The sequence below is a fragment of the Lepus europaeus genome, chromosome X (assembly GCF_033115175.1).
Source record: "Lepus europaeus isolate LE1 chromosome X, mLepTim1.pri, whole genome shotgun sequence".
Taxonomy (NCBI): Eukaryota; Metazoa; Chordata; class Mammalia; order Lagomorpha; family Leporidae; genus Lepus; species Lepus europaeus.
This window is the reverse complement of record NC_084850.1, coordinates 108644085-108658699: the sequence shown is the minus strand read 5'-3', so window position 1 is coordinate 108658699 and position 14615 is coordinate 108644085. Positions and strand designations below refer to the sequence as shown.

General features: G+C 47.7%; 1 protein-coding gene across 1 annotated transcript; it reads left to right on the top strand.

The window, feature by feature from the left end:
* Window positions 1-12410: 12410 nt before the first annotated feature.
* Window positions 12411-12950, top strand: MPC1L (mitochondrial pyruvate carrier 1 like). Its single transcript, XM_062183124.1, has one exon. The coding sequence runs from the start codon at window positions 12411-12413 to the stop codon at window positions 12948-12950; it is 540 nt and encodes a 179-aa protein (XP_062039108.1).
* Window positions 12951-14615: the final 1665 nt, after the last annotated feature.

Sequence of the window (14615 nt, the reverse complement as noted above, 5' to 3'; positions counted from 1 at the left end):
GAATGGGAGCTGGTGCTGTGGGGTAGCGGGTTAAGCCACTGCCTGCAATGTCAGCATCCCATATGGGTGCTGCTTTGAGTCCAGGCTGTTCCAGTTCAGATCCAGCTCCCTGCAAATGCACCTGGGAAAGCCGCAGAAGATGGCTCGAGTGCTTGGGCCCCTGCCAGCCACGTGGGAGACCCAGATGAAGCTCCTGGCTCCTGGCTTCAGGCTGGCCGGCCCTGGCCGTTGTGGCATTTGAGGAGTGAACCAGCGGATGGAAGATTCATTCATTCATATTCTCTCTCTGTCCCCCCACCCCCGACCGTAACTCTGCCTTTCTGAGGAACCCAATAGGGCCCACGTGTGGGGAGCAGAAATCTAAAATGCTGCAGAGTAGTTAGAATCCATTTCTCTTTCCCATGTTTCTTATATAAACATTGCCATAGAAGTTAGATTGTTATGATTAAATACGAAGTAAACCAATGCCTTTGTAATTTAAAACTGATGAGACTTTAAGTTCCAGGGGAAGAAAAAAAAATGAAGTACATGACAGCACTAATCCTTATAGGGCAAATGGCATCAGCATCCTTCTATCTGTGTTAGGCAGAAAGCAATTAATTAAAATAAATGTTCTGCCAAGATTATTACACCTGTTGCTGATGATTTGCTCTTAAATTAAGTCTAATTTGTTCGGGAACATAAATCGCAGTGCTGAGATCTGTGGAGAGGCAGGGAAGCAGACTCACGGCAGACTGTTCTGACATTGAGACAGGAAATCCAGTCACTTGACACCTGATGGGAATATTCCAGGATTATAAAATATCTGAGATTTTCTGTATGTGGTAGACATGGCTTATGGCCTCATCTATTAGGAATAATACAGATTCAATCTTTATTTGCTTTGGCTATGTCTTTTTTTGAACGAGTGATAATTTGAATCTATTTTCCTCTCTACTATGTAATACACAAGCTATCCACTTTTTAATGGACAATCCAACAGTTTCCAGTCACGCTGAGGTCAATGACCATGCCTTCCGAATCACACAGTGGCATCAAGCCTTCTGGCCCGGATTTAGATGAAGGTTCTTTCCAGCCTTTTCGTGACAGAATGAGTGAATATACCACGTTCTCATGGGAAAATAGAGTGGTCGGAGAAGTCCATGAGTAAGAAGCATCGTGATGAAAATGCAACAGTAGACATACAGGTGTCGTAGCTGGAGAATCTGTTGCTCTCTCTGAATCATGGCAACACCCCGGGCTTGTGGAAATTGGCTCTCAGTGGGAAGAACACGTTCTAAGGTTTGTGAATGATGACTAAGTTATACTAGTGAAGCCAAGTGGAGACAAGGAGCTCTACATGGACCAGCACTATGCCCCTGAGGTTTACTGGCCAGTCCCCTGCTTGTCCCATGAATGTCCTACTGGAGCAGGCTCATCCTGGAGCACACATTGTATTTAGTTGCCAGCGCTCCTTACAGTCGTCCCCTTCGATCTCGGGCAGTTTTGAAGATTGTTGGCCAGTTGTAGGAACGTAAACTCGTGCAGCCACTGTGGACTACAGTATAGAGATACCTCAGGAATCTGAGTATAGACCTACCATATGACCCAGCCATCCCATTCCTGGGAATTTACCCAAGGGAAAGGAAATCAGCAGGTGAAAGTTATCTGTATCCCCATGTTTACTGCAGCTCCATTCACAACAGCCAAGACATGGAATCAACCCGGATACCCATCAACCAATGACTGGATAAAGAAAATGCGGTATATATACACTATGAAGTACTACTCCGCCATAAAGAAGGATGAGTGAAATCCCCTGTTTTTGCAATAAAAATGGATGCATCTGGAAGCCATTATGCTTAGTGAAATAAGCCAGTCTCAAAAAGACAAATATTATGTTATCTTTGATATTAATAAAATTTTTAAACAATTAGAGTCCCTTGATTTGGGGTTGATGTTTGCTCACGCCTCAATTCAGGCTGTATGCTTCTGGAAAGAAGACCACTGAAGTGGCAGTGTGCCAGTCCCAGTGCATCCTTATCACGAAGTAGGGGATATGACGATCTCATTTTTGGTGACATAAACTTTGGTAAAACTGCCAAGTTTCTCCCCTATAAAGTTACTGTTTTTTTCTTTATATATAACACTTTAAGAATTATACATATTCCATTTTTTCATACTTTCATCCATTAATTTTAGCATCCATTGATGATTTTTTGAATACTTATTTTATTTGAAAGGCAGAGTTAGAGATATCTAACATTCACTAGTTCACTCCCCAGATGGCCTCAATATGGCCAGGACTGGGCCAGTCTGAAGCCAGAAGCCAGGAGCTTCTTCCAGGTCTCCCATGCGGGTGCAGGGGCCCAGATCCTTGAGCCATCTTCAGCTGCTTTTCCAGGCACATTAGCAGGGAGCTGGATCAGAAGTGGAACGGCCAGGACTCTAACCAGCGCATGTACAGGATGTCAGTGTTGCAGGTGGCAGCTTAACCCCCTGTGTCACAACACCAGCCCCTAGTTTCCTACCTTTTTAATCTTCACAATGGGGATTCAATTAAGCTCTAATATGAGTTAGAGCCATATTCAAACCATACCATCAACTGTTACCCAGAAGTATTAAAATTCAAAATTTATAGCTAACTGTAACTTTTAAATCATAAATTGAAACTGGATGAAAGTTTGAAGACATTCTGGGAATAAATCATTATTTGCTTTTATTTTGGATGAAAACTAAAAGTGAATATCTTGGGGCAGGAGTTGTGGTGCAGCAGGTTAAGGCGCCACCTGTATGCCACATTAGAGTGCCTGGATTCAAGGCCCAGCTCCTCTTCCCATCCAGCTTCCTGCTAATGCACACCCTGAGACAACAGATGATGGCTCAAGTGCTCGGGTTCCTGCCACCCACATGGGAGACCCGGAGAGCACTCCAGACTCAGCTTTGCCTGGCCCAGCCTGGCTGTTGCAGACATTTGTGGAGTGATGGATGTTCTCTCCCTCTCTCTCTCACTCTACCTTTCAAATAAATAAACTTTAAAAAATAAATATCCTGAGTTTGGTCAGTTACTTTGAAATATTGCCTTCTATTCCTATCAACATACCTCTGAGAGTCTAGTTTCTCTATCATAAAAGTTAAGACAAAATGAAGAAATACTTTAGCTATCCATCATTCCCTGCACGTAGGCTTGTCAACAACTCAACCTAAATCAGATATGTTAATAAGAAACCAAGTTTATTTATCACATTAAAAACTTTACTGATGGGGCCAGCACTGTAGCATAGCGGGTAAAGCCGCAGCCTGCAGTGCTGGCATCCTATATGGGCGCAAGTTCGAGTCCCGGCTGCACCACTTCTGATTCAGCTCTCTGCTATGGCCTGGGAAAGCAGTAGAAGATGGCCCAAGTCCTTGGGCCCCTGCACCTCTATGGAAGACCCAGAAGAAGCTCCTGCATCCTGGCTTCAGATTGGCACAGCTCCAGCCATTGCAGCCATTTGAAGAGTGAACCAGAGGATGGATGATTCCGCCCCCAACCGAGTAACTCTTTCAATTAAATAAATCTTAAAAAAAATGTTTACTGATACACAGAGTTTTTGTTCAAAGTGTGTATGTAGGCATTAAATATGTGGGAATTGCTTTGACTCATAACTTTTTAGTGAGTTAGATTTGTGGAATGACAAAGTTAGGAATAGTCATTATCTCTTAATTGCCTATCTACACTTTCCAAGACTAGAATTGTTTTTCTTGTGTTTGTTCTGATTATTTAAAACACAATTTTATTCTTTAAATAAAACAATTGGGCTTACGTTTCTAAGTCATTTCTTTTGAAGATTTTATTTATTTATTTATTTGAGAGGCAGAGTTACAGAGAGAGAGAGAGAGAGAGAGAGAGAGAGAGGTCTTCCATCCACTGGTCATTCCCTAATGGCCACAATGACCAGAGCTGGGCCAATATGAAGCCAGGAGCCAGGTGCTTCTTCCAAGTCTCCCATGTGGGTGCAGGGGCCCAAGGACTTGGACCATCTTCCACTGCTCTCCCAGGCCATAGCAGAGAGCTGGATCAGAAGTGGAGCAGCTGGGACTCGAACCAGTGCCCATATGAGATGCTGGCACCACAGGCAGAGTCTTAGCCACAGCGCCAGCCCTTCTAGGTCATTTTTTAACAATCTCATTCTCGGAGTAATTTCTGTTGTGGTCCACTGGAGATTAGAAATTGAAAACTGGTCCTTTCCTATCCTCTGAGGACTGCCCCGGGGGGGGCGGCGGCTGCCTTGTCCCTCCACCTTTCTCTGCCTTGACTGGCACCAGCACGATGTCTTCTTTGAGAGGAAGAAGAGGGTTCGATGTATTCAGCTAAAAACTGTCCACAAAATGTAGGGAGATAAACTGACATTTGCATAGCTATTTTGAGAAGAATTAGCTGAAAAGAATTCTCCCTACAAAAGCCAGAAAGAAAACTCTAGGACAAAAATCCAAACTGAAACACATTCAAATGTTTTAAATATAAAGAAATCCTTAAATCAGAAATGTCAAGCCTTAGAAATAGACCAAGAAACAGGAAGAAATGCATGTGAGTTGAGTGAACTTGGGAAAGAAACTGTAGTCAAAAGACAACTGTCTCAGAAATGAACATATTACAATCCACCCATGGGAGAAGAGATTCAGATGAAAATGTAATACAGGATACTGAATAAAGATCGGGAGAGAACAAGAAAATGAAAAGCAGATAAATAAGTAAAACAGAGTCAGAGAAGAAGTGGTTGAAATGGAATATATGCAAGGAAACTCCAACATATATACAATTGGAGTCTGTGAAGAAAAACAACAATGGAAGAGAGAGGATTTGTCAAACTCTAAGAAAACTTCCCGGAAAGAAGAGAAAAACCGAAATCTACATGCTGAAAGGGGCTGGCATGTGCTCAACCCGACTCGGATCGACTCCACGACATAGATTAATACAATTTTAGATGGCTAAAGTTCTAGGGCTTCCAGGCCAAAGGTCAGAGTGCACATAGGAATGAGCAAATGTGCCTGGCATCAGGCTTTTGCAAAGTATTCCAAGAATGGAGCAGCAGTTTCAGGAAAGCCAACGGAACATGGTGCAAGCCAAGAACATTCTGTCTAGCCTGGCGGCCCTTTAAGAATGCTGCATACAGCAGACAACTTTCAACTCAAGTCTTGAAACGTTTGACTTTGCTTATCTGAGAGGCAGAGGGACAGAAGGACAGCCAGCAAGAGCTCCCGTCCACTGGTTCACTCCCAGCATGCCTGTGGCAGGTGGGGCAGGGAGGGAGCTGGAACTTGAACCCAGGCCTTCTCACACAGGATGGAGGCACCCTAAGCAGCAGCCGAAGCAGCACACCAAACTCGCAATTGTGAAACACTCCTGAGACACACAAAAATAGACTTGACGAATGCAAAGACTTCACATCTTTTTGGATGGGAAAATACATAAATATTTATAAGGCAGGAGTCTCAAGAGAATTCTCTCTCTCTCTCTCTCTCTCTCTCTCTCTAACACACACACACACATTTTAAGGAATTAGCTAGGGCAGTATTTCTTTGTCACAGCTGTGAGGCCACACACTTTATAAAAATGACCGTCATTAGATTAAGGGCCCACGCTACTCTAGGGGGCCTCAACTGAACTAATCACAGCTCTAGTAACCCTGGTCCCAAGTAAGGCCACACTCTAAGGTACCAGGGTCAGAACTTCCATGTATCTTTTTGGGGGCTACAAGTCATCCCATTACTATGTCATAAAAATGGCCCTTCTTCCCAGGTTATTAACACATTTAATGTAATCATGATGAAACTAACAAATTTTTAAAATTTATTTATTTATTTGAAAGGCAGAATTACAGAGCAGGATCACTCCAAATGGCCACAATGGCCAGGCTGAAGCCAGGAGCTAGGAGTCTCATCTGGGTCTCCCAGGTGGCTGCAGGGGCCCAAGCACTTAGGTTATTTTCCACTGCTTTCCCAGGCCATAAGCAGGGAGCTGGATCGGAAGTAGAATAGCTGGACTAGAACCAGTGTCCATACGGGATGCTGGCATCACAAGCAGTGGCTTTACCTGCCACACCACAACACTGGCCCATATCACAGGTGTTTATAACCAACCCTCTTGCCTTCCAAAGGCATGCCCTCAAATGACCTAAGGACCTCCCACTAGACCCCACCTCTAAGCACCATACTGGATTCCCACACTCTTAGTACCATTAATTTATGACTTTAGTTTTTCAAAGATTTATTGCATTGCTTATTTATTTGAAAGGCAAAGCATTAGAGGAAGAGATGGGAGAGCGAGAGAGAGAAGGAGAGAGGGAGAGAGGGAGAGAGGGGGAGAGGGGAGGGGGACAGGAGGAGGGGGAAGGGGGGAGGGGGAGAGACAGCAACAGAGACAGAGGGACCAAGGGATAGGGAGGGAGAGGTATCTTCCATTCACTTGTTCCTTCCCCAAAGGGTCAAAACAGCCAGGGCTGGGCCAGGGCAAAGCCAGGAGCCAGGGACTCCATTATGGTCTCCCATTTGGGTGGCAGGGGCCCAAGTTCTTGGGCCATCTTCCCCTGCCTTCCCAAGTGCCTCAGCAGGAAAGTGGATCGGAAGTAGAGCAGCCAAGGCTGGAACCAGAACTCTGATGATACGGGATGCCAGCATCACAATCAGTGGTTTAACCCACTGTGCCACAACACCAGCCTCTAACATTTTTCTTTTGTTTATTAATTTATTAGAGAAAGAGAGAGAAAGGGAGTGCGTGCTCTTCCACCCACTGCTTCACTGCCCAAATGGCTGCAGTAGCTGGGGCTAGGACAGGTCAAAGCCGGGAGCTAGAACTCCATCTGGGCCTCCTACATGGGTAGCAGGGGCCAAGTGCTGCTGCCTCCCAGGAGCATTAGTAAGAAGCTGGTTTGGAAGCAGAGTAGTCTGGACTCAAACCCCCAAGCAGCGGCTTAACCCACCATACCACCACAATGCCCATGCAACTCACGACCTCAGAGTTTAAAGTCTTGCATGAGTCTGGGAAGCAAATGATATTCAAACTGTAGGACACACGTGCACATAGACATATATATATATATATATATATATCCATGTATGTATGTATGCATACACACACATCAATAAAGAGTTATAAACACAGCAAAATTTCAAATTGGTTGTTGCAGTTTGTTCTGTGCCAGCTTGGTTAAGCTGGAACGCAACTTCCCAGAACCCTCTTCCCCACATGGTTGCAGCTAGGAGCTGGCTCCGTGAGAGAGGTTTGGAACCGGGGGTAGAGCCTTACTCTCACAGGGCGGTCATGGCTGCAGGCAGCGGACGCCAGTGTCAGCAGCTCCCATCCGGCTCCCCTCCTCCACTTTGTGTCCAGCTGGAGTCTGGTCCACAGAGGAGAGGCAGCTTCCTTCCTGTGGCGCTCACTGCCCCCTAGTGACTCCCGGAGCCTCCCCTCCGGGCCCGGGTCTCCTGCTTGCCCCCGCCCCGCTGCAGCTTCCCTCCCAGAGACCTGACACTGAACTCCATGAGGGCTCCTCAGCTCCCACTATTCTGGCAACTGCTTTGTGAGTGGGAAATATTTTCAAAATAAAAAGTGCGCACAAGTCAAAATCCTGCGTTTGTCTACATTTTTCTAAGATTGAAAATAGTGGATGACCCTCTTGGTAAAATTAAAAAGTTTTCCTTCCGGTGCGAAGACTTGGCGTTCGTATGGCCACTAACCTGTCTCCTGGGACAGTGCAGGGTGGCAGGGTACAGCACCCCAGAATCCGCCACCTAGAAATAATGGCCGCCTGCTGCTAAAGGCACTTGCAAGACAGAAGTGGAAAGGGCTTCTAACCCTCCCCTGCTCTTGGCTGCCGGAAAGTGCTGCCTAACCACTCAGGCTCCAGCCACTGGATTCGCGCAACGGAGGCAAGAGTAGAATCAGGGCCACGGATGGCTCTCCAATTACTTTCAGCCGTTGTCTGAAAATAGCGCAGCCAATATATCCGCCTATTGTTTTATTCATTCTGCTTCTCTTGAGGCACAATGCTATTTATTCCCTTTGGTAGGAATTAAGTGCAAATATTCCAAGGAAATCAGCACAGGATATAGCCACACACACACACACACACACACGAACATTTCCTAAAATACTCAAATCCTAAATGGCCCGTTTTCACAGTCATAATTCACAGTTATATGTTTTCATAAATGCTGGCCAGCATTTCAGGCCAAATTTAATGGAATCCATTTCTGCATTTTATTGTTTTAACCCACAACACAAAAACACTCATTTAAAAAGTAAAATGCTGCGATCACTCTAGTAATATTTGAGTCAGGCAAGAATCATCAATGGATGATTAAAAACCAGTGGGTTCAATATTTGATGAGGAAACAGAAATTCACATAGTCTCAAAGTACCTCCCCATAAATTATTTATTAATTACAAAGAGGAAGGTACTGGCTTTACAGTGGAGAAACCTGGCAAATACGGCCTTACCATGGCAAAGAATGAGAACCACACACCACGTGCCCTCAAGGTGACATACTTAGGATGCAACGTGACTACTGTGCTCTTCCTGCCCCAAATGAACTCCCAGAAGGCGGCTAGCTGTCCGAGTGCGCTGCAGCAGCTGTAACAAAATATCTTGGGGCCGGTACTGTGGCGTAGCAGGAAAAGCCACCACCTGCAGTGCCGGCATCCCATATGGGCACAGGTTCGAGTCCCAGTTGCTCCACTTCCAAGCCAGCTCTCTGCTATGGCCTGGGAAAGCAGTGGAAGATGGCCCAAGTCCTTGGGCCCCTGCACCCGCATGGGAGACCCGGAAGAAGCTCCTGGCTCCTGGCTTCGGATTGGTGCAGCTCCAGCCATTGCGGCCATCTGGGGAGTGAACCATTGGATGGAAGACCTTTCTCTCTCTCTCTGCCTCTCCTCTTCCCATATGGGCGCTGGGTTCTAGTCCCAGTTGCCCCTCTTCCAGTCCAGCTCTCTGCTATGGCCCAGGAGTGCAGTGGAGGATGGCCCGAGTGCTTGGGCCCTGCACCCGCATGGGAGACCAGGAGAAGCACCTGGCTCCTGCCTTCGGATCGGAGCAGCGCCAGCCGTAGTGGCCATTTGGGGGGTGAACCAACGGAAGGGAGACCTTTCTCTCTGTCTCTTTCTCTCACTGTCTATAATTACCTATCAAATTAAAAAAAAAGAAAGAAAGAAAAGAAAAACCCAAAATATCTTAGACTGGGCAATTTAGAAGCAGCAGACAATTTTTTCCCTCACAGTTCTGGAGGCTGGAAGACCAAGATCCAGGCACAAGCACCTCTGGATGTCAGCTGAGGACCCACTGCTTCCAAGGCGGCGCCTCCTTGGTGTGCCCTCTCGTGGCCAGGGGGATGGAAGGGCAGAAAAAGGAATTAGCTCTCTTCAACCTCTTTCATTAAGGCACCGATCTCATTCACAAGGCCAAGCCCTCCAGACCTATAGCACTTCGCAAAGGTCCGCCTCTTCTTAGATCACCTTGGGGGTTAATTTCCATCGCGTACATTTTGGGGAGAAACACACACACACATTCTGACTGTAGCAGCAGTAACGAGGAAACACCGATCGAATCCAAACCTCGGGATGTTCTGTCAGGCTGCAACTCTTCTAAAATGCCCAGGTTGAGGAACGCCAAAGACAGACAGACGTGTTCTAGAGTAAAGGAGACTACAGAGACATTGTGTTTAAATGCCATGTGTGATCCAGCTTTGGATCTTGGACTAGAAAATCAAAATTGTTTTTCGAGACATTATTGGAATAATTGGCAAAACTTCGATGTGGAATACAGATCACAGTGTTGTAGCAATGTTGAATGGCTTGATGTTGATGGGTATGCGGTGGTAAGGCAGAACAAAGCCCACGAATGTCTCTCGGCTTAGGGAATAAGACACTGAAGTTGTCAAGAAATACCCTTATGGGTAGAGAGAAAAGCCAAGCAAATGTGGCAAAATGTTAACAGTCGGAAAATCTAAGTGAAGTACACATAGAGTTTTTTTTTTTTTGACATTTCTTGCTTTGTTATTCCTGTTTTAGACTATTCTAACGTCTCTGTGAGTTTCTAATTACTTCCAAGTAAAAAGCTGAAAACACTCAATTAAAATAAAGAGCTGTGATTTCTATGGTCCGCTGCATTAGGACTCCCTGAAGAGCGGCATAGGACCAGGGAGATCCACATCAAGCAGGATCTCCCCAGACCCCTGGTTAGAATGCACGCAGTAGCCTATTATCAAGACTACGGCAAGCTATCCCTGTATTTCAGGACCAGGAAAAGGCATCTTTGAATCTATCTTTGTACCTGCTTGTCTTCTCCCATCATTTTCCTTTGAAGCATGCTAATGAACTTGCCAGCCATGTTCATGTTATTGTCTCTTGGTTGAGTCCCCCAGTATACCCTGATAGCTTTATGTTTGTGCAGAGAAGAGTAGAAATACCACTTCCAATAATAGTAATGGTAAAGAAATTCCATTTCAAATTATGATAAACCTTTAGCTGTTCATTTTCATTCATTAAAACATAGTTCCTGGTGCCGGCGCTGTGGTGTAGCGGGTAAAGCCGCCGCCTGCAGTGCCGGCATCCCATATGGGCACCAGTTCGAGTCCCGGTTGCTCCACTTCCAAGCCAGCTCTCTGCTATGGCCTGGGAAAGCAGTGGAAGATGGCCCAGGTCCTTGGGTACACTGCCACCGCAGCAATCAAGAAGTATCCACCAGGCCGAAATCTCGTACAAAGGCATCCACCAGGGAAATCACTTACACATGGTCAACCATTGCTAGTTGTACTGGGAAAAGTAGCAAAGACTGGGGAAATAATCTCCAGTTTTGTCATTAAAGAAATTTTCCTGGGGCAGGTGTTTGTCCCAACAGATAAAACGCCATGTGGGATGCCTGCTTCCTGCATCCCATATCACAGCGCTGGGTCTCACTCCCGGCTCTGCTCCCAGCTCCAGCTCCACCAGTGCCCATCCTGAGAGGCAGCAGGTGATGGCTCAAGTAGTTTGGTCCTTGCCAGCCACGTGGGAGACCTGGACTGAGTTTCCCGCTCCCAGCCTCAATCTAGCCCAGGAGTAGCCATTCCAAGCAGTTGGGGAGTGAATCCACAGAAGGGAGCTCTCAGTCCCTCTACCTCTCAAATAAATAATTTTAAAAAATCATTTTCATCAATGGATATTAAAACCAGGAGGTGAAACATTGTTTGGAGAGCACAATATGCATGCACTCTCAAGGTGGTTTCCCCTGGATTGCTGGTTGATAACCGAGGGGAAAAGAACCTTTACAATGGAGAAGCCCGGCAGACAACTGCTTAACCAAGTGATCATAGTATCAGCAATGGCGGACAAAGTGCCGTCCATTGTGACACGCTAAGAACGCATCATCACCCGTGTACCTGTCTTCCCAAAAATGGGTAATCTAAATCTGATTATGAGAAAGCAGGTCAGATAAACCCAAATTGAGGACCTTTTGAAAAATGACCAGCTTGGACTGTCAATGCTATGAAAAGCAAAAAAAAAAAAAAAGAGGCGAATTCTTCTAGATTAAAGGATATGAAGAAGTTAACTAAATGAACGTTGGATCCTGGATCTCCTCTCCAACAAGAAATAATAAAAAAAGAAACAGCCATAAAGCTATAAAATTTAAATATGCACTGCACGTAACAGTGCTATACTCAATGCTAATTATCTGAGTGGATTATTGTATCACAGTTGAATGGGAGAATGTCCTTGTTGTTAAGGGACAGATGCTGAAATATTTAGGGGTGAAACATCACGATGTCTGGAAGTAATACCGAAGCAAGTTGGACTGAAACTGTACCTGGTGGGAGGAATTCTGTATTAATATCTGGTCCAGAGCCGCCTGCGGTGCCGGCATCCCATATGGGTGCTGGTTCGAGACCCAGCTGCCCCAATTCCCATCCAGCTCTCTGCTGTGGCCTGGGAAAGCAGTAGAAGATGGCCCAAGTCCTTGGGCCCCTACACCCACATGGGAGACCTGGAAGAAGCTCCTGGCTTCCGATGGGCGCAGCTCTGGCCGGTGCGGCCAATTGGGGAGTCAACCAGCGGAAGGAAGACCTCCCCCTCTCTTTCTCTCTGCCTCTCCTTCTCTGATTTTCAAATAAATAAATAAATAAATCTTTAAAAGAACAGCGACACCTGCACTCCACCTCTGCCAGAGAGACACGCACACTCTGCGCGCTTTACGGAGTCACGTAAAGGCGTGGAAGTGAGGCCACGCCCCCACCCTGGCACGTGCCGGTTGATGCACTTTACGGCAGCTCGCAAAGGCCAGAGGGCAAGGTCGTACTCCGCGCTCGGGACCGAGGCACGTGCTGTTCGAGGCTCTTCGCAACAATCACATGAAGGCGCGAGGAGTTCCACGTCACTGTGGGCCGGCTCTTCAGCCGTTGGCGCGATCCCGGAGGTTATGGCGAGGCTGGTGTCACTATGGCAGAGGACGAGAGACTACGTGAAGACCAAGGAGTTCCGGGACTACATTACCAGCACGCACTTCTGGGGTCCTGTGGCCAACTGGGGCATTCCGCTGGCTGCCCTTAAAGACATGAAGGCGCCGCCGGACATCATCAGCGGCCGCATGACCACAGCGCTTATCTGCTACTCCCTGGTCTTCATGCGCTTCGCCTACCGTGTACGGCCTCGGAACCTGCTGCTGATGGCGTGTCACGGCACCAACGTGATGATGCAGAGCATTCAGGCGAGCCGCTACCTAGCCTACTACTATGGTGGCGGCTCTGCCCCTGCTACCGCCACGGAGGCCAGCGCGCCTGCACCTGCCGCCGCCGCGGAGGCCTGCGCGCCTGCACCTGCCGCCGCCGCGGAGGCCTGCGCGCCTGCACCTGCCGCCGCCGCGGAGGCCTGCGCGCCTGCACCTGCCGCCGCCGCGGAGGCCTGCGCTCCTGTACCTGCCGCGGACGCCTGCGACCCTCCCCCTGCCATCTCCTGCTAGGGTGGGGAGGGCTGCTAGCCCCAGTTCCAGGTCCTCGAAATGAGGTTCTGAATGGTTGCGAGGGCCTGATCGAATTTTTGCAGCTTGCAAGCGCTGGACTATTAGTCCTCCCGAAGAAAGAGCAGTGAGGACTTTGGTTTGGATTCGCAGTGTAAATCGGATTAAAACCTGCAGCTTGATTAATGAAAATGTTTTCCAACTGTTAAGTGTTTATTTCATAAACGAAATAAAATGGCTTTTTGAGGGTGAGGGTAGGTTGGCTGGGCTTTTCTGCAGGCTTTGCAACGTGAGGGTTAGTTTATATGGAGGAGGAAGACTTGGTTTAAACAAAAAGTTCATCACATTAGCTACGAAGTTACCACTTTTCTGTTGAAGCTTTTTTGGCAACATCACCCCCCTTGTTTTTGGGTGTCCAGTGCTTCTTCCCAGGGTGCACGCACAGCAGCAGGAGACTGGAATGGGGAGGGGTGAGGGGACTCCAACCCAGGCGCTGCAGTATGGCACGCGGCTGTTCTAACCACTGGGAAAAACCCTGGCCCCCAGTTTAAACTCTTTAGGGAACCTAGAATCTCGTGATGACCCAGAGCAATTACAGGATCTGCCATGGAGATGGCAGATGAGAATGGTTGGGTGCTGTCACCCTTGGGCTCTGTGTAAATAGAAGAGTAAAAATGACAACGTGGAGTTGTTTCCCATCTCCCTAAAGGGAAATGGCTGTGTGTACAACTGGTTGACCTACCACCCTGTGCCGAATGCAGGCAAGGGGTGGCAGTAGGCCAGGGTCAGTGTTCAATAGCAGGGGCCTGGGGTGTTCCCCTAGGAATCCTGTGGTGGCTGCCCGATTTTTCTTAAACTGGGGCACTTGAGAAGAGGGGAGAGAGAAGAGCTGGGGGGGTGAGGCCGTTCGCTCTGGAGCAGAGGGTGGCCTCTAGGGTTTGAGCCAACATGTCCCCCTGCCCTGGCCTCCGGAGACTGCAGGAAGTTGGAGAGTGAGTAGGGTGGAGGGGGGACTCTGATGTATTTAGAAGGGCTTGGAGTCTGCTTCGGTTAAAGCTTTTCAAATGCAAACGAACTGAATGCAACTATGGGGAAGGCTCTGCAGACCTCGTCCTTAGAGAGGACCTTAGGGTAGCAGAGCTCTGGAAGGCCGTCCTTTACCCTGCGAGGCATCCAAACAGAAGTCCTCTTTCCAGGCAGCCTTGGCTCCACATTCTGCAAGCAGGGCAGTGAAACCAAGCCCGGGACGGGAGAGTTGTGTTAGTTAACCACTGCTGTGTAACAGATCATCCCCCAAGCTGAGCTTAAAACAATGCATGTTTTCTCCCACTTTCTGAGGGTCTGGAATCCGGCGGTGACTTAGCTGGGCGCCTCCGGGCTCCTGGACTCTCACCCATCAGCTGGAACCGCAAGGCTCAGACTTGACTGGGGCCGGAAGATCCACCTCCAACCTCATTCAATACAGCTGACTGCAGGAGGCTTGTGGGCCTTCTTCATAGGGCGGCTCATGACAGCACGCGGCTTCTCCCAGAGCAGTGTTCCAAGAGAGAGCCCAACGTGCAAGTCCTGGTCACTTATTTATTTGAAAGGCAGAGAGACAGGGAGAGATCTTTCGTCTGCTGCTTCACTTCCCAAATGTCCCCAACAGCCAGGGCTGGGCCAAGCTGA